Below are 21,696 nucleotides of genomic sequence, written 5' to 3' on the forward strand. Positions count from 1 at the left end.
GGGGGGGAAAAATAAACAACTCCTGGTGTAAGGTGTAACTAATGAAGTGACCAGTGATAAAATATGGCACACAGATATTTTGATGAGAAAAGCAACTGCACTATAAATTGGTTGATACTGGTAGTTCTTATAGCCTTTTGATATTAAAACCTCTCTGGTTTTACGTATAAGCAAGTTTCAGTGACCTAACCTCATGCTGATCGTCTTGTTTTTCACACACAAACACTTCCTCCAGCTCTAAGTTGAGGCCCTCGACGCTCCGTCGCAGCCGTGGAGCAAGTCTGTTCAGCGGCATCAGCGGCATCGTCTGAGGAGAAACGAGTATAATACGGACAAATTTTGAGGTAGCCTAAGCCTGATTATCTGGTTTTTCACTATTGCAATTGTTAATAGTGCATGTGAACAGTACAGAGTGATATGCTCGTTTCAAACTGTCTTTCAGAGACAGCATGGCAGTAGCACGGCAGACTTGATGACAGCCAGTACTAAAAAAAGAACAAGTGTTTTTTATATCCCTGTTACCAAGCTCCTCCTCGTCTGCCTGTGGAACACAGTCTGGCATTGGGAGCAATCATGAAAACTTTGTTGTATGTGTCCTTTAATAACCTAATTGGACAAAAGGCTACCTGAGTGACTCCTGCTGCATGACCTGCAGGCAGGGGGTGGGGGGGGAGCTCGCATCCTGCTGAGGGAGGGACATGGCGGGACCGCTTCTGCAACTGGTGTCTCAGCTTGGCCACCTGAGGGCAGAGTGGAGAGAAAAATGATTCAGGGGTCATTGTGATTCATTCAAGGTTAAGGTTCAAAGTTTGCCCTGAAGGAACCCTTTTGTTTCAGGCTATCAATGGGAGGCCAAAGAGAAGAAGAGTGTGGGTATGTGAGAGAAATAGAAGAAATGATTCATTAACTGCTTTGGTGTATACAATACTTGCCTCCCTTAGGTGCTCTGCACTGCCCCAAGAAGCTGAGCGCTTGTGCCCACCAGCACTTCGTCTTCCCCGGGTTTCCTCTGCCCAGGAACTTGGAGTCTTAAAAAAAAAAAAAGGGAAGAGAGAGAGCATATATAAATAAGGCATCCAGTGTTTTGCCTGACATGCTGTTGAGGGGCTCTGGTAGAAAATGGCCTAATTGGCAGTAATTCTGGCTGTCAGAAAGGGCGACCTTTTTGGAGACCCACTCTATTTTTTTTTGCCAAAACCAGCAAACTCCATTCGACACTCGTGTGCACAACACTTAAGTTGAGCCCCACAGCTGTCTTGCACACCTGCCCCACAACAGCTGTACAGCGGAAGGCGACAAGAAACCACTATGAGCTGCAAAACAGCCCGGCTTACACTCTCATAAAAAAAACATCCAAACCACATCAGTGTAAAAACTATAAATACAGTGCATTCAACACCTCAGTGCACTTACACACACAAATAAGTTATTTGTTGTTATTCACAAAGTCACACACTGTTGAGGAAAAACAAAAAGCAGCCAGCAAGCAGACTTTTTAGTGCACTTCTTCCTTTGTCAGTCACAACTCTGTAACATCCTTTTCACTCCTATATCCGTACCGATTTCTTCACATTGACTCTTGATCTTCTACCAGTGGGAGCTGGGTTGTTTGCTGCTGACTGTTGGTTGTATGCAGTAGACTGGACATTCATCATCACACGGGTCAACTTAAGCAACAGGATCCGATACTCTAGGTTCTGGTGCCTCCACGTTTAGGGTCAACTGCTTCACACACCTTCAAAGAATCTGATCCACTCCCTGGTGTCCAGTCTATTCATAAGCCACTCACAGGCAACCATGCACCGTGACTGCATTGTGAATTTCTGTCCCCCGAAACACAAAGTGCTCGGCCTCACAGCTCAGGGAAGTCTTACTGGTGTCATTACTGCCTGTAGAAAAACACCGACATCATCTCCACTTCAGTCGACTCATACGTACTCTGTCGCCAGGCTAAATAAGTCCGAAAGCAGCATGAGTCAGTCATACAGTGGCATTGGTGTAGAGTTACGGCTACCAACCTCCCCCACCATCCAACATCAAAAACCCCACCCTCCCCAAAACATGGACAAGAGATCATGGAACACGAACCTATAAAAAGACCCCAAGGTACCAAAGCACTTGGTCTCCATGGCTAATATTTCCAGCTTGAGGCACTGATTAAAATGTGCTTGGTATTTATTTTTTTAATATAGTGAACAAGGTGGAAAAAAATATTATTTCCTTTACATTTTAGGCTAATTCTATAAAAAAAATTAAAAAAAAATCTTCATTTATGCAGAACCTCAGATTTAAGAAGTCCCAATCAGAGTTTTCATTTTTAAAGGTTACTATATTTAACTGCTGCTACTTTAATAGGTCAAATTAAAGAAAACTCTAATGAGATCTGCAATCTCAACAACTATTGAGTGTGTCAAGATCATTTTTAACCACCAAGGTGATTAAAAGTTAGTTAGAGAGGCAAGATTGAGATGGTTTGGACGTGTGCAGAGAAGGGCCAGCGGACATATTGGACAAAGGATGTCGAAGATTTAGGAAGACTACAGACGATTCATGGATGTAGTGAAGGAGGACATGGTGTGACAGAAGAGGAAGCAAAGAATAGGGTGAGATGCTGGCTGCTGTGGCAACACCTAAAGGGAGCAGTCGAACGAAGATGAGGATGACGAGGATGAGATTCCATCAGCTTTGTGCTAATTAGCAAAATGCTAAAACATTGTTGACTGTCAGCATGTTAATATAATGTTAGCATTTAGCTCAAAAACAAGCCAACAAAACTCAAAGAGCTGCAGGCACTAATTCAGACTAAAATCAAATGTAATTGCCTCAAACATTTAATTGATTAATTGGTTGCAGTTACTTTCATTTGATTCACTAAGTGATTATTCTAACACAGACTGGAATAAAAAGGTGCAGTAGTGTGCAAAGTAAAGAATGAAGTAACACCAAACAACTAGTCATATCATCTGACATAATGCAGAGGAACTATGGCAGAAGGAGGTGCTGGGTGGGGTGCTGCTGAGTACGTGTTAGTGTGGTTTTTGGGGAGTGCTGGGGGATGGGGTGCCTGTATAATGAGGTCAGGAGGGGCCTGTGTCTCACAATGGAGGCAAAGGGGGTTCGTTCGGGTTTAAACTGTGTCAGGAGAGAAGACGAAGCTTGCGGAGCTTAGCGATGTTACTCCAGGCTTTGTGCACTAGTTAGGAGCAGATACAGTCGAGGGGGGGGAACAGCGAGGGAAGAGAAGCAGATTTTTTTTTTAAAAGAAGAACAAAAACGAGTATTTCCAGTTGGCTGCCTTCCACCCGCCGCGCCGAACTGGAACCACCAGACACCTGCAGAGCTAACATCAGATATCTTGTCCTCTATAGAAATCGTTAACATCCAGGAGAAGCACAGCACACACAAGTTTGCCTTTTATGCAATTGATTCAACAGGTTCACACTGTGTTCCTGCACTAACAGAAGCACTGGTACAGAAAAAACTGGGATTAATTGAGACCAAGCTCATTCGATTATAGCAACTCCATCACAGTATCACAGCAGATTTGGGGGTTTCGGGATATATTAATCATTACCTGCGTGGCTTTATCATTGACACAGCTAACTACCGCCCCGTCTGCCTCTTTGGGCCACTGCCCCTGGAGATAGGGTCCGACAATCGCGTCCAAAGAAAGAGTTCGGCGGATGGTGGGTTTTGGTGGACGAGCCGTGGTTCTGTCTGCTGTGGAAACGGAGAAAATAGAAAGAAGCCAGGGGCATGTTGAGACTGTGTAAGCTTCCACTCAGTACATGTCGAAACTGTTTCTGTGCTGAAGAGGGATTGAACTCCTGCCTGTGTAATCATGTTTAGCCTTCAGTAAGACACTGTATTGGACATGTAAGTGTAAATAACTCTTTAGCCCCAGTGGCAGTTGCTCACAGCCTCCTTCCTTTCCATAAGTGTGCAGACCACAGGGCTGTGTGAGTGTAACAAGTGTGTATGTGTGCGTGTTGGCAGCGTTTTGTATCTCTGGCAGGTGTGGACCAAGCCTTTGACCTGGAGCAAAGCCATCTAGCTACACAACACTGGCAACACTCACCACAGCCAGCTAGTACATTTACAACTAATCCAAAAGCACACCCACAGTATGTTGTCATCAGCCCATGCTGCAGGGCAGACAGGACACATAAATAACATGCAGATGTGAGTTTTGTGGATACAGTGAAAGAACAAGTACTCAAAGTAAAACAAAGAGGTCTTTAAAGCTGCTGCTGTGTTAGCATGAAGCATGCAGCAGGAATCCCACAGGTCAGAGTGCTAAGGGGCAGCTGAGTGTCTAAATAACATTATGAGAACAGTGTTATGTTTCAGGGCTAGCAGCCTTCATTGTTGACTTAGCACGTTGGAATTGTACTCTTTTGAGCACAATCCAAGTAAAACGGCTGGTGCATAGTTAGGCACACTGAAACAGTTCATGCCCTGGCTTTGGGTGAGAAGCATGGTCGTCTCTTGTATTTGCTTCTTAAATATTCTTCCTGCTTTTCTTCAGTGTGCTGTGGTTCATTAATCATTCAGTGTATGAATAGCTGGTCCTGGTGTTACATGCTTTCCCTCTAGAGCTCCAATTAACAGTTCTAGAGACTTCTGGAAGAATCTTTACAAAGGTGCACTGATTAAACTGCAGAGTACTTTGAGGAATTGAAAAATAATGCATTTCCTATTAAATATGTCAGAAAATAGCAACTATTCCCCCATCACAAATTCACAGTTTTGTCTTACCAGCTTTTCAAAATATAAAAATATACAGTTTTTAAATGACAAAAACAACTTAATTCATCCACGATAAAAAAACAGCAGCAGGGTCAGTTTTCATTAATCACCCAGCAATTCATGTTTAATGATTAATCACTCTGGCTCAGTTCCCCTTTGTGATGATACACAGTCAATATTTTTGCTTGAATAAAATCCACTATATATCAAAACCACAAAACATTAACCCTTTGCCCCACTGGGTCACATTTCTAAGGAATAATGATGATTAAGTGATGCACAATCAAACTTTTCAGCTCTGGACCACATGGAAGTGAATGCAGATTCAAGCCCCCTCCTCCTGAGTGTGTATTTACCCGTCTTGACCTCTCTGCTGAGGAGAGCTGAGCCCCTCTGGAGCTGGTATGGGACTGTGGCTCTAAGGGGCTGCAGGCTGGGGTTGCTGCACCCCCGAGGCGCTCCTCCACTTCGGCTCGACATCCCCCCACTTGGCTCCCACAGCCGAGCGCAGCTTATGAAAACAGTCGTCCCTGCTTTTCTTTTTCCTCGTCGTTCACTGAAGCTCTCACGGGCTTTCTCACTGAGCGCGCTCACTTCATCCACACTGATGATCCAAAGCTCTGATCGGGCCTCTGGATGGAGAAACTACTCGAGCTTTCTTTTGTGATGTTGACCATGATGTTTGCTGCCTCACTGCTTACTTTCGGGAAGAAGAAAAAACACGCGTGTTAAGTGAGCTTTGCAGTTTAACGCATTATACCAAACTCCATATTATTCTTCATGCTGCAGAGTGAAAAGGGCACCAGCAGAGTCTGAGTGGTCCTGTGTCACATTGCTGCTTGTTTCCCTTGTCTGCAAAGTGACAACACAACTACTCAACCTGTGCAACTATCTCGTGCAGCATGTAATTCCAAGAGAGGATGATGTGGTTGGTTGCTGCAGAATATTACTGAGCACTTATTGGCCATCACATCCATCTGTCTCCTAAAAGGAAAGCCACCGCCCCCCCAAGCATTAAAAAAAATTGAAGCTCCCACCCACTTTGTTGAGATTTTTTTTCCTTCACTATGCGGGGCATGCGCCATCCCCTCCTCCCTTTAAAATCCACGTACAAACCTAAATCTATTCACAGGGTGTAAGTGTGGCTGTGTGTGTGAGCCTTTGTGGTCTTTCAAAGAAAGTTCAGGGACCGCTAAAGGTCACTGCAGGGGTTCAAGGGATCGAGGGCAATTTTCTCTATTATATCAGAATAAAGCAATGGCACTGAAGTAGCCTTAGAGCAACGTGCTTGCAGGTTTTGCAAGTTGGTAATCCTCCACAGGCTTAAGCAGAAATAGACAAATTAAAGTAATATTTTATTTGATACAATATTCCTAACAGATATTTTCACCATTCTTTTTTTCCTTCTATAAAAAACGTCTTCAACACAAGAACCAGGATTCGGGTTTGTGCACTGTTTACATGATTTTGAACCATTTGCTTGGATTTTTCATTTTTATTCTATCATAACCACAAAATATAGTTGAAATAATCCATAATTCCTGCCAGAGTTATAATTAAAATGTATAATTTCTTGTGGAATGCAGTTAATCATAGAGGAACATCTGCACTATTCAGTATGACTTTGATGTGCCAAATGGGAGCATCTACAGACTAAACAAATGATATGAACACGTTTTTATTTATGCTACATAGATGCAAATTATAATAATATACTTTTAAAGACCTTAACATTAAGTTAATGAGCTACTTAAAAAGTCCCTGCAGGCATTGTTTGTTCCCAGCAACATGTCCTGGCAGCATAACAAAAGCACAGGAAGCTTGCTGAAGGGCTGAGAGGTTCCTGTGAACTGATGAGGATTATGCTTGTAATGTTGAATTATTGCGTCAGGGAAAATAACATAGACAAAAATTAATCACTGGGTGTGTAGCTGTTTGACAACTCCATATTTCAGTGACGTAGATAGAATTTTTCACAGAGTGACTGCTGGAGGATTGTGGTGCCCTCTGAAAAGAAAAGGCTCTGGTAAGGACAAAGCATGTCAGGACGCCCACGATCAGCATAGACTAGTCAGATCTGTCTATCATGAGTTATCAACTCCAGGAATTCTTTTACTACTGCTTCAACTGTTTCTGACATCAGCCATGAAATACTGACTATAAAGTTGGTAAAGTTTCAGCCTTTCTATCAAACACTCATCAGCAGAATAATTCTTGCAGGTTATTATGTCAAAGCTGGAATTTTTAAAAAGATGTTTTGATCCGTTTAGAGGAAGTAAAGTCTGTTTTTTTCATTTTGTGGGAAAATGCAAGTACTCTAATTTGTTGCAAAACCCAAAGGCTTAGAAGTTATATGATATTTATATAATATATTTAACCAGCAGATGGAGCCACAGCAATGCAACTCCCTACTTAACATCTACATTGCTTTTGCCACTGTTCCTTCTAAGACACACTAAAAGACACACTTCATGGAAAAAGGCAATTTATTGCAACACAAAATGTAAACGTACTGCATACGTGTAAAAAGAACATACTGATGGAGATGATAAATGAACATATGCGGTACTTTAAGACTTAAAAGAATCCATAAATAGCTGCACAGATTTAAACCTACTGAAAATGTTTGTGTTGTTTGATTAGCCAGGCAGGAATGATAAGCACTTTCAAGGGTGACAGACCCTAATACCGTTCAGTCACACAGAGCATACGTCTCGATGCTATGACACCATAAGGGAAGCCTGTTTAACCACCCACCCTCTGACTTTATATGGATAATCTGCATCTCTTAAAATGATCATCACATCTGTCTCTGCATCCAAAGAGCTGCTAGTGCTGTCTTGGTTACACTTAAAATGGAATAAAAATAGCCAAAGGTGCACAAATACACAGAGAATACCATGAGAAGAATACCGATTTTCAAATAAGGAGCAAGATGGGAAAATTTAGATGCGACTGGATGCTTTGGAAAATGTCTGACAAGTGTTCCCGGAGGCATTGCATGATTTCAGATAAAGGGATTGACAGATACAAAGAGGGATATGAGGAAAAGATAAGGTGAGCGGAAAGGAAACAACCAAAAGAGAGAGACTCTTTTAGCTTCATGACAACTTCACTCTCATATACAAAAATCCAGATGTGGTGTCATAAGATCCTGTTGTTATCCCATAGAGGTGGCTATAAGATGAGAGCAGGGTTTTGGTAGGGTGTTTGGACATGGTCAACGCAGCAAGGCAGACAGGCTGGGGTTCAATCTCGGCTGTTGTTGGTCTTGAAGCTCCTAGCTGGGAGAGAGCGCAGGGCTGGGTTCAGTGCTGATGTTGACTAAACACTCACTGGACTTGAGGCTTGCCAGAGACTTCGAGCTCGGTAAAGAGGCCAAAGAGCCGCACAGACCCAGCATGGAAGGAGTGTTATCTTTTCCTGCAGGAACATAACACGGAGAACACAATAAAATTCAACTTGTGATCATGCATAGTTTAAGCTGCCCACATGAGGCATTATAAATGGGGGTCAAGCTTGCATTTGTTATGAATATGTATGTCCATGTGTATGGGTGGCTGCTTCTGAAAGGCTTTTATGTAGCTGTGCAGAGAGGAGGGAGCAGGATTATGGTTACTTTGTTAAGTATAAAAGCAGCTAATAAAAATCGACTCTGCCACTGCATAAAATTGCATTTTACTTAACAGTAAATACTGTCTACAAAAACAGAAAGATAATATCATCACTAGAGTAACATTAAAATGCTCTACAACAAACATTATTACCTGCAGAGGTCCAGGCAGCGTCGCCATTCTGCCTCCCATCAGTCTTCTGAGAGTCGGAGTTCAGACTGACTTCAGCGGAAAGCTGCTCCAAGCTGTGGAAGCTCCTCCTAGTTTTCACAGAATATCACCAAGACACAAACATGTCTGGATGAGCATGTATTACAATATGTTTGTTTGTTTTTTTTTAAAAGAGCTGTGCTGTTTATTTAAGCTCACCTGCGGAAGAGTTTGACATCACGTTGGTTGTTTGTGATGGTTGACCACTGGTTGATGAGTGGGATGGAGAGATCTTTAGCCAGGTGGGAGGAGTCACAGGGCATGAGGGCAGAGCTGAATGCAGCAAAGAGTAAAATTATTAAATTCCAAAAACTCTTAGTTTTAGTAGACAAATATATGAGCCTGAACATCAAAGACAGAAGCAGCAAGCAAAAGCATCCATAGTTTGACATAGTAGTCTTTAAAACAGCTGTCAGTTAAATACAGACCCTGGTGTTGCTGAACATCCAGAATCATCCTCAGATTTTACAACAGACCCTCAAAACTAACAGACATCAACAAGATCAGTGAGAATTGTAGAAAACTGGGGATTGAAAGAAGCAGGTTTTTTGTCAGGTTGTGTATCTTTATATTATATCTACAACATTTAAATATATTCAAAGTATTACAGACATAAACCTTTGCAGTCTCTTCATGAGGACAGCGTCAGAAGCCAGTGTAATAGTGTCTTTTATTCTTCTAAGCAGAAGCAAAGTTGTTAAGTCAACTAAAAGTCAGAATCTAACTGTCCCAAGCTGTGAGGTTACATTAAAACAATAGTTTTAGCTCCCCTTTTAAACTTGGCCCAACATGTAAATACACTGCATAATGGAAATCTGTGTGCGAGAAAGAGCAAACGAACAAATGTAACGCCAAGCTTGTATGTGCTAACTCACAGTTGTGCCTGCAGCTCCAGCACAATGGCTTCCAGCTCCTTCTTCTCCTGTTGGCTCTGCACTGTCAGCTCCTCCACCTTGGCTCTCAGACACTTGTTCTCCGTCTCTACGTTCTTCAACTGTGACTCCCGCAGGCGCACCAGCTCTTCTAGATAACCCTGAATAACACATATTGAATGAGGCAGGTAATTCTTTGCAGATGCTCATAGCAATGATCAGATATGTAATGTTGTTATGAGTCACCTTCTGAGCGTAGACAATCTTAAATCTTTGTTCCATCTTGCGACACTTGTTGCTCCAGCTTTCCTCGTCTGTCACCAGAGGGATGTAGGGATGCTCAGGGACGCTCTCCTCGCTGTTACTGCTGTCAACACTGCGCCGGTCCTCCTCATCACTAAGGTAGTCATAGCTAAACAAGAGAGAGGCTGGAGTATTAATGTGACCCCATTCCTGTGCATGCATGCATGCATTGTTAGAAGTGGCATGATGAGCGCTCACCTCTGAGTGAACTTCAGGTAGGGCGTATAATCAATCACAGCCGAGGATTTCCCATCCAGAGTCTCGCCCTTCAGGCAAAAACTACACGGAAAGAAATAAAAAAGAAAAAGAAATGGAAAGTGCTGTGTACATTATCCATTAATAAACATGCCTACACTACTGGAAAATTTTATGCATTAGTAGGTACTATGCTCAGATTCAGATGACAGCTTTAAGCCCACTATAAATACTGGGCTTAAAAAAAATTATATAGCAGACCTAAAAAGATGACATACACAAGGTAAGATACACAAAGGGGGCCTATATGCTCATTTTCACCTAAGTAGGATTATTCTTGGACTCTGCTACAGTAGTAACCTTTTATTTACTGTCGAAAACAAGCTGTTTTAGCTACTCTCCCTTGAGACAATTTGGCCAATTTAATTGGCTCCCATCCCAGAACAATGTCAATTAGATCACAACATTAAAGGCATGTAGATGAAACACTAAGGCAAAAAAATTGTCTGACAGCAAACATTTAAAACGATTTATTGGTTCAAAAGCTGACCTATTTATTTGAAACTTTGGCCATGATTAGTATTAGTATTCACCACTGTATCAGTATATATATTGCTGTGCAAAGGCTTTGAGCAACACTTCATTCATTTACATTTTACTTCCAAGAAGCCAGACTTTTTGGATTTTTTAAAGTGTTCTTGTGCAGAAGTTTTTCAGGCTTTCTGAAGGTCTTTCAAAGAATTTTTGTTGAGAGTTCAAAGACTCTTTGTTAAGTTGTGTTTAGTGTTTACTTAATTACTTAATACAAAGAAGTGTTGTATCCACACATAACAGACAACTTAGCAAAGAACTGGTTTTAAAATAGTATCTTTAGGCACTTTGTTACTCAGACTGCTGCAAAAACACATCATTTGTTCCAGTTTATTTAGTTGAATATATAAAAAAATGCCACAGACAACACAGTTTTATTTTTGCACCAACAAGGTGATTCCCAAAGAGCTATTGGCTAAACACTTGGTATATCTCAGCATGGTGGGAGTGCAGCGTGTCCTTCAAAATTATAGAAACTTGACAAATTATCAACAAGTATCAATAAGTCAAGCCCATAAGAAATAGTTTAAAAAAAACATCCAGCAAAGACTTGACAACGAGCATGAGAGATACATCTTGCGCTCCAGCTGATCCATCTACTGTTCAGTCTCACAAGAAATGGTCTCAGTGGAAGAGTGGCTGTCAAGAAGTCATTCTTCTCAGTAAACCATCCTGCATTTCATCCAGTGGCGTTTGGGATCTTGTCAAAACATTATGTATGCAGAAAAGTACCAAGAGATTTTAATCCATCATGCAACACCATCTGATTGGCAATAGTTTCATTTTTCAGGACGACAATGATTCCACACACAAAACCAATGCTGTAAAAGCATACTTGGATAGAAAAAAACACACAATGGAACACTATCAGCCATGGCCTCAACAGAGCCTGGACCTCAACCTTACTGAAGAAGTGAGGGGTCATCATCAAAAGGCAGCCAACATCCAAAAAAGAATGTCTTTTAAGAAGCCTGGAGAACTACTCCTGAGGACTACTTAAAGAAATGACAAGAAAGCTTGGCTAAGAGAGTCCAGGCTATAAATAAAAAAAAATAAAAGTGGTCACAACAGACTTGAAAGTCAATGTGACTTTCAAGCCTGTTAGAATTGTACAAACTCGGTTTTTGCCTTATATCCTCTAATTCCATGTGCTTCCACCTATTTCCTGTTTTCCTGGAAAAATATAAAGTGATGAGAGGTACCTTAGGACTTTCGCAGGGCATTATATTTTACAGAAAATAAGGAAAAAGCATAATGAAAGGATAATAGCTCCACTTTATGATAGCTTACCGCATTCCACGTAATACCATATTGATTTTAAAATGCCTGGGCTGGTGTCTGTGCTTCTTTCAAAATATATTGTGTTCTGTGTTACAGCTCCACCTCACCTGAAGTCAATGGCACTCAGTCCAATCAGCATGCCAGTCAGCACTGTGGCCTCCTCTCTCAACATAATGGCACCATCATCATAGAACCTCCTGCCAAGTAAAGAGGTGATTATCACTTCCGAATTTCTAGTTATCATACTGAGTATTTACGTTCATTTTCATAGGAGTAAAACCCTGTATATAGAAGCGATGTTTCGTATTGAGACGCTGAATGTGAAGTGAAGGAAAACGGGACTGGGGATCATTTTAAACCAAAGGTTTAGTTTAAATTAAGAATCCAGTCAAACCTTGTTGTTCTTGTGTCTCTGAGAGCAGTGGACACATATTCAGAGAGACGTTTCTCCATCAGCGCCACTCGAATCCACGCCCGGCCCTGTAGGACGACGCATTAGCGAGTGGGAACAGAGGACCTTTTCTCACACTCATCCGCACACAAACAGACACGCACACACACACTAGAGTGCATACAAATCTCCTTGCCTTGGCTCGTGATGTGCTGATGTTCTCTATGTTTTCGATGCTGGCGATGCAGTTGTTCTGCACCTTGCTGCACGCCAGCCGGATGTATTCCCAGAAGCTGCGCTGTCCATCTGAGCTGAACCAGCTGCCAGAACCTGGTTTAATATTAAAACACACCAATCAATCATTTGTGTTCTGACAGCAAGTGAAACTAAAATATGCACCCACAGCAACAATCCAGCTGACTGTGTAATCGCACCCATTTTATGGCTTTTTGACGAAAATGCCTGCTGCATTTTTATTTCAAATATATTTCGACTGTTTCACAATGAAAGTCATATTAACTTTGTCCATCTTTCCTGTATGTTACCTGCAGTGTTACCTTTGAAGCGGTGGCTGAGGATGTGCTCTAAAATGGCAGCAAAGTTGATAAACTCCTCAGATGAGTCATCTATGGGCTCTGCTGTGTACTTTTCGAGGAGAGTCTTTACGGAGAATCTGAAATAGAAGTGCACCGAGAAAGAAAAATTAGACAAATACTGCACACTTTGATGGAATGTGTGAGGGGTTTGGACTCTTAGTTGGCTGTGCTGCACATGAAATGCAGTTGTGTACTGTAACCAAGCAGACAAATGTACTACTGTATTTGAACAACAGCTGAGAGGATTTTTTTCTTCTTTTTTTGGGAACTACGCCATCTTATCATACTGAGGTCACCCCAATTGTCTTGTGTACTGCACAATGTACCCCTTCAGTGCTTTGGCAGTGTTATCATGAAAACAATACAATTAACTCCCTGTCTTTACAGCCTTTGTGCGTGCTGTGCTTCCAGGTCCCTTTGGGTCTTGTCTCTCTGAGGGACCGACGAGCATGAAAGAATGATCAAATAATTCCCTCCCCCTTATCTATACATTGTGGTGTGATCTATTTAGGGCAGCTGCTGGAGCTTTAGCTTGGCTTTTGACCTCACATGCTCACCCCACCGGCTGCACCACAGAAGGAACGCTATGCAGCGTGCATGTTAGGAGCGGGCATCCAGGCACAGGCTCGGGCGGGCTGCCTCGGCTTCGATGGGCAACACTAGCATCACAGAGGGCAAGACTGCCCTGGCAGTGGGAAACACCTCCATAGCCAGGGGAAAGACTACAGTCTCCTTAGGCAACTCCTCCATCTTCAGGGGAGTGACCACCACCTCCATGGGAGATTCCACCATCCAAAGGCAAAAGACGACTGTGGCTCTGGGACGGGCCAGCTTCAGCCGGGGAACCACTACCACCTCCTTCCGTAAAGCCTTGACGTCCAAGCGGAGGAACACCTAAATGGAAAGGACCCCCGAAGCCAGGGCTAAGACACCCAAAGCAGCCAAGCAGTCCAAAAAAGACTCTAACAATGAGTGGAAAACTACATTTTCGTCAAGCAAAACCTCCTTCACCAAAGGGAGGGTTTCTATCCTGAGGAATAAGTACACCATCTCCTGGGGTAAATACTCGATCTCCTGGAGCAGAACCACCACAATTTTGGGCAAAACCAGCATAGCAGTGGGCAATACCTCTGTTTCACGAGGAGAGACTACAAGCTCTCTCACCACCCTGACCTGCACCCATGGGACCAAGTCTGTGTCTGTGTTCAAAACCACTCTCGTCAGGGGCAAAGAAACGCATAGCAACATCTACTGGGATTTTCACACTTGAATCCTGCACATACTTAAAAACCCATGGATATATCTATATGGTCTGTTTTAGAAGGTCAGTAGTGATTCAAAATCAATAAAAAGAGCTGCTATGTCTATGATGTGTATAAAAAAAATGATAATGACCTGCAGATCTAATAGGTTCGCAATCAAAAGCGAGCCGTCCCATTCCCAAAGTAGTGCTGAGCATGTTATGCAAATGTGACATTGATGAAATGACGATTTATGGTGTGTTGACTTGGCAGGGAGGGGATGTGTGTGATGTATGTGGAGACAGAAGAGTATGTGTGTGCTCTTCATCAGCACTTTTCTCCTGCATGTTGTGCATCAACACGTCCGCATCGTTGGTTTGAATGTGGTATTTTTTTCTGCTGATAAGACTGACTGATACTTCACATTTCCATAACTAAGCTCCCACACTGCAAATCCAGTTTTCACCCCCAAGACTGTAAAGGTTGATCGATGTAACAGTGCTTATAAAAGTAACATGTCTAAACACTGATGAGCTTGACTGTTTTGTATGTAGACATTTCAAGATCTGTAACACATTAAAGGGGAGGAAAATAAAAACTTTGCACGAGTTCAAAAAGTTCAGCAAGATTTCAAATGGATAATAAACACCAACTGAAGGAACCACACCCATATTCCAAACGGAGGGACGGCACAAATCCAGAAGAGGTGCAATCAAAGCTTCACATACATATGGAGAACATGAGCACATTCAGCGTCCCTTTCCTTTAAAACAACACGGTACAACTCATTTCACATATGGTGCACACAGTTGTACACAAAGGGAACATCTTACAATCACAGGCTATAGGGAACAATGGCTCAGAAGAAAGTGATGTCACCACAGACTGTCCTCTTTGCAACAATGTCTCCTTCAACCGTCCGGTGTCGTCGTGGCGCTGGGACAATCGCTTTACTGTCCCAGTCCCCCCAGATAGGCTGTGGCCACCTACGGCTGCCTCTGTCCATTCACAGGGACACATGGGTGGTATGTGGCCTTCCAAAGCCCACGTTGAAGAGCTCAACGAAGGCATTATGCGACACGGGGGTCGCACTATCCACGCTTAGCATTCTGGTCCACTCTGGATTGTAGCTGATGTTACTATTACTCCCGAGGGCTTGCAGAGCATAGAGTGCTGCATGAGTGTGCGATGCTTTGCGTCTAGTGAGTCCCGAACCCTGCCGTCGAATCTGGGTCAGGAAGACAAGCTTCTCCTCAATGGGCAACACCAGCTTCACGGAGGGGAAGACAGCCTTAACCCTGGGCAACACCACAATAAAGAGGGGGAAGACCAAGCTTGCCATGGGGAATTCTTCCATCACCCGGGGCAGGAGCACAACATCTCTGGGCTCCTCCACTATCACCAGTGGGAAAACCAAGATCTCGCTGGGCAGTGCGTCCTTCAGCAGAGGTACCACCAGCACCTCTTTCCGGAAAGCCATCTTCCCCAAACGCAAGACGCTCTAGATGAGAGAAGACGGCATCACGGGGTGGGGGGACTGACTCAAAATAAGAATCATCAGAGAGGACGTATGGATAACACGACGGAATCGGCACTGAGAGCAAAAACTGGATTAAATTTACTTTTCGAGCCTTGACTTTGTCAGGTCACTTTGGATTTATCAAAGAAACAGGTTAGTGGCATCTGAATTTTGTCTGCTAAAATGTTTGAAAAACCATGTAGATCAGCAGATTAATGGATAATAGATCCAGAAATCCAGAATGTTAGGCTGAATCTCTTCAAGTGTGTTCTCTATTTCAGCTGGGCAGCTAAAACTGCTTTTGCTGAATAAAAAAAATCCACTTGGTGGGTTTTGCCAAATAAGCACAAATATTGTGTGTTGGGACCGGGGGTGATAGCTACGATTTAGCTTCACAAAATAATCGGCTACATACTACCTGATGTTGTCTAAAGGGATCCCATCAGGACGAAAAGTTAGAAAATTAGAAATGCACTAATCTGTCAGAAATATGAGATAATGAGTGAACAGTAAATCGTATTCACCCAAATTCACAGTACAATTCCTCTTTGTGATGCTTCCAAGTCAGAAAAATGCATTACATCAAATCTTTTCTCACTGTGCAGAGCCTAGATGCCATGGAAACCCAAGCAGTGGGTCTGGACGCTCAGTATACGAACCAACATGTAACAGCTTCTTGTTAGCAAAAGTTACAGCATTTAAAATCATAAAAACAAAATATCAACAGCTGTAAAAAACCTGTCTGACCTAATAATGTGAGAGCAACGTTATCTTAACAGGAATATTATAACAGATGATTGTAAATTAACTGAAGTCCTTTGATCTGAAGGGGAATCTCTGGCGTGCCTCAAATGCAAATGGATGGAGTGGAATAGCAACATGTTCTTGGTACGATTTGACACTGAAAAACAACTGCAGGGCCTTCTGACAAGCTTCTTTTGTGCAACCTCTCACTCAGCCTGGATCAATGCCAAGCACACTCTCAACTCTTGTTAAATGCCCTCTTGTTCTCCTTTCTCACCCCTCTACTGTACTTACAAACTTGCATTTGATCTGCAGCACGACACGGGATAACCAAAACTGCGTTCATCAGCAAAGATGTCTAACCTAAAAACACAAAGCTTCACGTTAACTTTCTCGACTTTCATTTTTATTTATTTTCCCTCACAAGCATTTCCCTGACTACTTTCTCTGTCTTCTTATTTCTGTCTCTGTCTTCTAGCCTTGGCATAACCAGCAGGATCAGATGACACAGGTGAACTCCTCACTGGCCGAAGCATTGCACAACGCCAGCCAGTGCTGTGTTTATCATCGTGGACTGTCGGGGGAGGCGTCCTGCACTGGACTGGCATGAAAAAGAAAAGGCTTTGTGCTCTGAAGAATATTTTTCAAATCACAATTTGGGCCAAATCCTCAATGACAAAAAAAAAAAAAAAGTAAAACAAAAACCACACACACAAAAAAAACAACTACAGCAGGGTGTGTCTCTCTCTCACCGATCCCCTCTGTGACCAAGTGTCCAGGAAGTGTTTCATGGTCAGAGGAGGTGTAGAGGGATCACGGCGTACGACGGACAGTGAGGGTGTTGAGAAGCACAGAGAGTGTGAATCAGATATTTGAGTATGACAGAGGGGTAAAAATGAGGAATAACAGGAGAAGTTAACAGTGAGAGTGTAGACAGATCAGCTGATGAGTGGTGTCCAAGTGTTCAGCCAAACTTCTAGACATTTCTGCTGTAATTTCAAATACTTGACGGTGTTGGTAAAAAAAAGAAAAATGAAAAAAAGAAAAGAAAAAAGCGTAGGATCAGAAATCAGGAAAAATGCAAAAGAAGGCTGCACGGAAGCTGAACGATTAAAATTAGTGTTACTCCATCTGCACACGTAGATTCAAATATTCGTTGACTCTCTTGCCGATGCACGTCTAACAGGCGTGCTTTACTACAGTTCAGAACATTTTATTCTCTTCTCTTGAGCCACGCCCCAGAAGGCCTCAGAGCTCAGCCAACATGCAGCACATCGCCCTCCCTTCTTGCCTCTCTCCCAGCTCTCTTTGTTTACAGGAAGCGGCTGCATGGATACCTCTTCACATCAGACTTGTCTCACTCATCTTATCTATTTTTTTCTCAGGTTCACCATGTCTACAGTAGCACCGTTTCTCCTGTCACGGACCGCAGCAAGAGAGCTCTTAGCCAGACTAAAAAAAGCAGCAAAACATTCAATTTTAAACATTAACGGATGGAAAGCGCCCTTAAAGACAAACCAACACAAGCCGGTTAGTCTTCTTCTTCTGATCCCCAAACATTTTGTCAAACTGAGCTCAGATAAACAACGCTAATCCGAGAGTTGCACGAATGACCTCCACTCGCTGCAAAAAGCCACATTTAGATGAACCCTGTTGCTATTGACAACAGTCCAACTCAGTACGATACTGATACCACTGTGGATGTCATAAATATCAAGTCTCTACGTAGCCCTAAAAAGATTTTTTGGGTTTTCAGATACTTTTTGGGATGTCTGGCAATTCAAAAGTCCCCCTAACCTAAAAAGAAGGAGCATTCTTCTTACTTACTATTTAGAATAGCCATCTCTTATTATTTTTCTCTGTTGTTATTCTTATTTTGTCCATTCTTTTCTCTGTAGATACAGCACGTCTCATTAAAATAGGATTGGTCTGTTAGGTTTGACACTGAAACACTGAGCAAAGATCAGTCAGATTTCTGTGGCTGGTACTCGTGACCCACATCATGCCAGATCAAGTGTACACACTTTTAACCGGGACTTTGATGCCAACACATTAAAGGAATTGTTGGGAGTAGAAATGTTAATCTCTGTGTGTGCTGACTGTATGTTAAACATGTATGATGTTGCAGTAAGAAAAAAAGAGGGCAGACTTTATATATGCAGTAAATGCACACACACACACACACTTAGGGTAAATAATAGCTTGGCCTGGTGAACTAATTAAGCACTAATGTCACAAACTCAGCTGTGGGAATGGCTGCATCTCAACAACCGCGACAGAGCCTGGATCCTGAATCGTGCAACACGATGCCCTGCCTGCACTAATGCACAGCCAGAGGGACGGTGCTGATTCAGGCTCTCTCCTCATTATCCGATCAGCGAGCAGCCTGTGAATCAGCTCTGACCTGAACAACATGAAAAAGGTCCAAAACACCATGAGCAGGGAGATCGGGCAGCAACTTGGACATGCCAAGAAGAAACTGCCCTCGAAGTGAACCTAATCAATGTCATGTTGTTCATTAGAAAATGGAAAAAAGTTGTTGTAGTAAGCATTACTGATGGAAAGCTGTTTGAGATTTATTTCTGTCTTGTCCAGTTTGTTTGTCTTTAAAACGCTTAAATGATTAAATCTGTCTTAGCACGGTCAGGAGAAACTGAAAACAAAGGTGTTTTTGTGTCCCTGCTAATCCTTGTCTGTGTCCACTGTGAGAACTTTTCTTTCTTTGCATGCATGCTCTCTGTGATGTTGTGTGTTTTTGCCTCACTGTACATGCCACTAAAACGCAGGCAGGACCTTCGATATAAAGGTACTGGAATAAAAACGCTTGACTGTGAGTGCATGTTGGAGTCCTTTTCTGTTTTGATTGGTGGTTTCTAGCACTACGGTGCAATAAATTACAAGAAATACAGCAGAGCTCAGACGCATGATGCCACTTTTATGAACACTTTTTATGATTATAGTCAATTTGCAATTCAAGATGAGGAGTAGTACTATAGTAAATTTTATGAGAGCACAACAACATGATCAAAGCAGCATTTTCCTGCCAGTCTCTGTGGATATCACATAATTAACTAGTACTCCAAAAGTAGGATAAGGTCACTATAACCTAATTATGTCAGAGAAAGGAAAATAATCAGCAACATATTTTTACAAAATGGGTAGTTCAAGTTATTTTAAGGCAAAAAAACATCTGAGATGTGGATATTTGTCGCATTTTTCTAGACTTGTACAGTATTAGGTTGTCCATCTTTGGGATGCAATGATTATTTGTGCAAAAGACGTTTGAGAATAAAGCACCTAGGCCTCTGAGAACTTGTGATAACATGGTCCAAAAGTTAATTAGCCTTCAGTGAAATGAGCAGAGTTACTTTTACATCAGGGGTGCCTAATTTGAAAATTAATGCAAGGAGGTCGTGAAGTGCTGAGAAAAGAGAAAAGAAAAAAAAGATTTCTGGGCTATTTTTAATAGTCTTGCTACATTTATTGTTTCTATATGAGTATAAACATTGGTCTCACGTGAAAGCATGCAAATTCGAGCCTCTGGTCAAAAAGGATGGAAGCTGTTAAAGCTCTAAATATCGCACGTGATGTAATAATGTGCAGACTGGAACCAGGAGGGTGTTACATTATTGTATAAAACTGCACTTACTGTGCAGCTGAAGAGCTCTCGTTGTGTGAGCTGTCATTTACAGTGCTAACCTCACTGCAGAAGACAGTGATTTATTAGAACCAATCAGTCAGAGGCCATCTCTGTAGTGCGTGGAGGCTGGATGGAGAAGGATGGAGGGCCCCTGATGTGGGGAGGAGTCCTTGCACTGCCCCAAATGCCCTTGTCCAATTCAGGCACTGAAGCTCACCATGATGGAGGAGGAGACCTGCTGCTGACTGGCTTATCTTCCCTTCATCCCTATTCTGCAATTGATTTTGCAACACTCATCACTTGAATCACTTGAAGGTGCATTTCCTGCTATAGAAACAAACACGCAGGGGACTGTACTTTTAAACGACTGACAGAATTAATAGATTAACATCATAGCAAAGAAAGAAAGAAAAAAGAAGCCCTGCAAGCCGTAAACGAGCATTTAAAAACAAACCCTGGATAATTGAGTGGTTTCTGTAGTCTACTGTGTACTGTTTCTATTAAACTGGGTGTGATGACAGAAGGTACGTGAAGGTGAACACGCACCTGCCCCCTCCTTAACCCTCGCCTTTCTCGAAATGTGGCCCTTTTTTCTGTAATATTTTCCATTTATGTTGCTGCCATTGTTTAACTTTGGGAATGAACGCAGGGGTGGAATTCTTGGATGAAAAAAAAACCTTCATGATGAGCATACTGGTGAAATTATAACCCGAACAGCTTGCAAGGACAGGCTCCTACTGATAAATACGGCACGTCGATGGTGTCGTGATGTATACCTGCAGACCGTGATGAGGTTTTTTCGCTCCACGCAGACGCTCCGAGCAGACGCCTTTTTCGATGTCAGACCCATAGCCATTGCTGTCTGTATACAGCCCGACTCCATCCAGCGGCGGCCCCGGGGCCTCTTCGGGATTCGTGCCCAGGCCAGGACCTCTCCCTCCGCGGGCCCTGAGTCCTACAAACACCGGCCGTCCTCTGCGGGGAGTCACGGATGCTGCTACAGTCGCTGCTGGAAGAGGAGGACGGGATCTAAGCGACTAGAACCAAGTTACACGTATTTATCAGTGCACATTCCGGTTAAAACTTTCAAAATAAAACCATCTTCCCGTTTTCATTATACTGGAATTTCCAGTCTTCCGGTGTCAGGCAAAAAAAGTGATTGCTGATGTTTTTATGTGTTTGTATGTGTTATATCTTGCCTTACATTGGCAGATAGGCTGGGGTCAACAGAATTTTCAAAGGGCTAAATGTAAAATAAAGAAATTAACTTTTTTGAAAGTATCTCGACTCTGCGTTATTGTAGCTACTCTGTGTCCTGCATTATAATCAATCCAGTCCTTTTTTGCTGCTTAAAATATCTTTATAGAACTGTTCTTTTACATTTGTTGTAATCCCCAAAGCCCTCTTTGACCAAACATGTTTTGAAAAAGATATTTTTAATATCAGTTAGACTTTTTACCTGGAAAAATAAAGGAAGTCACTGTCTAAGAGTAACTTAGCCAATTACTTCCTGCAGCTCCTACCTTGTGCCTGGTCAGAAACTTTTGCAATTTATTTGATAGATTATAGACCAACAAGTCATTTAAAACAGTTTAAATAATTATAACTTTTTGACAAGCATCTAAATTCCCCTTTGGTGGACGAACGTGTTCTGGCACAGCTCTAAAAACATTACAGCACTTCATAGAGTTCTAAAGATTTCCAAGACATAACTTAAATTCTCATGAATTATTTTTAAATATGAAATAGG

General features: G+C 42.4%; 2 protein-coding genes and 1 long non-coding RNA gene across 6 annotated transcripts in view; 1 reads left to right on the forward strand and 2 right to left on the reverse strand.

Moving 5' to 3' along the window:
• Nucleotides 1–5,644, reverse strand: part of fam117aa (family with sequence similarity 117 member Aa) — a 9,350-nt gene extending 3,706 nt beyond the window's left edge. The window contains exons 1-6 of one of the 3 annotated variants that reach the window (XM_005726210.1): nt 5,553–5,644; nt 5,106–5,445; nt 3,575–3,720; nt 933–1,028; nt 627–740; nt 191–307 (exon numbers count right to left, since the gene is read on the reverse strand). In XM_005726210.1, the coding sequence (XP_005726267.1) occupies nt 191–307; nt 627–740; nt 933–1,028; nt 3,575–3,720; nt 5,106–5,229 (597 nt within the window). In that variant the 5' untranslated portion in view covers nt 5,230–5,445; nt 5,553–5,644. Of the gene's footprint in view, nt 1–190; nt 308–626; nt 741–932; nt 1,029–1,559; nt 1,974–3,574; nt 3,721–5,105 lie in introns of those variants that run through there. The other 2 variants (XM_005726211.1, XM_005726212.1) reach the window with 2 other exon arrangements.
• Nucleotides 5,645–7,217: 1,573 nt separating this feature from the next.
• rundc3aa (RUN domain containing 3Aa) lies at nt 7,218–21,004 on the reverse strand. Of its 2 annotated transcripts, none has more exons than XM_005726214.1 (11): nt 20,723–21,004; nt 12,764–12,879; nt 12,403–12,536; nt 12,210–12,295; nt 11,923–12,012; nt 9,947–10,027; nt 9,692–9,857; nt 9,449–9,606; nt 8,733–8,846; nt 8,517–8,623; nt 7,218–8,172 (listed from the first exon to the last, which is right to left on the reverse strand). In XM_005726214.1, the coding sequence occupies exons 1-11, from the start codon at nt 20,827–20,829 to the stop codon at nt 8,030–8,032; spliced, it is 1,302 nt and encodes a 433-aa protein (XP_005726271.1). In that variant the 5' UTR covers nt 20,830–21,004; the 3' UTR covers nt 7,218–8,029. The 2 variants fall into 2 exon arrangements, with proteins under 2 accessions (XP_005726271.1, XP_005726270.1); XM_005726213.1 differs by having other exon boundaries at nt 12,752–12,879.
• On the forward strand, nt 15,557–19,140 carry LOC102192465 (uncharacterized). The gene is made up of 2 exons (XR_311534.1): nt 15,557–15,715; nt 16,785–19,140. It is a non-coding gene; the product is annotated as an uncharacterized LOC102192465 (long non-coding RNA).
• Nucleotides 21,005–21,696: the final 692 nt, after the last annotated feature.

The sequence above is a fragment of the Pundamilia nyererei genome, unplaced genomic scaffold (genome assembly GCF_000239375.1).
Source record: "Pundamilia nyererei isolate P.nyererei 1_Seehausen unplaced genomic scaffold, PunNye1.0 scaffold00018, whole genome shotgun sequence".
Classification (NCBI taxonomy): domain Eukaryota; kingdom Metazoa; phylum Chordata; class Actinopteri; order Cichliformes; family Cichlidae; genus Pundamilia; species Pundamilia nyererei.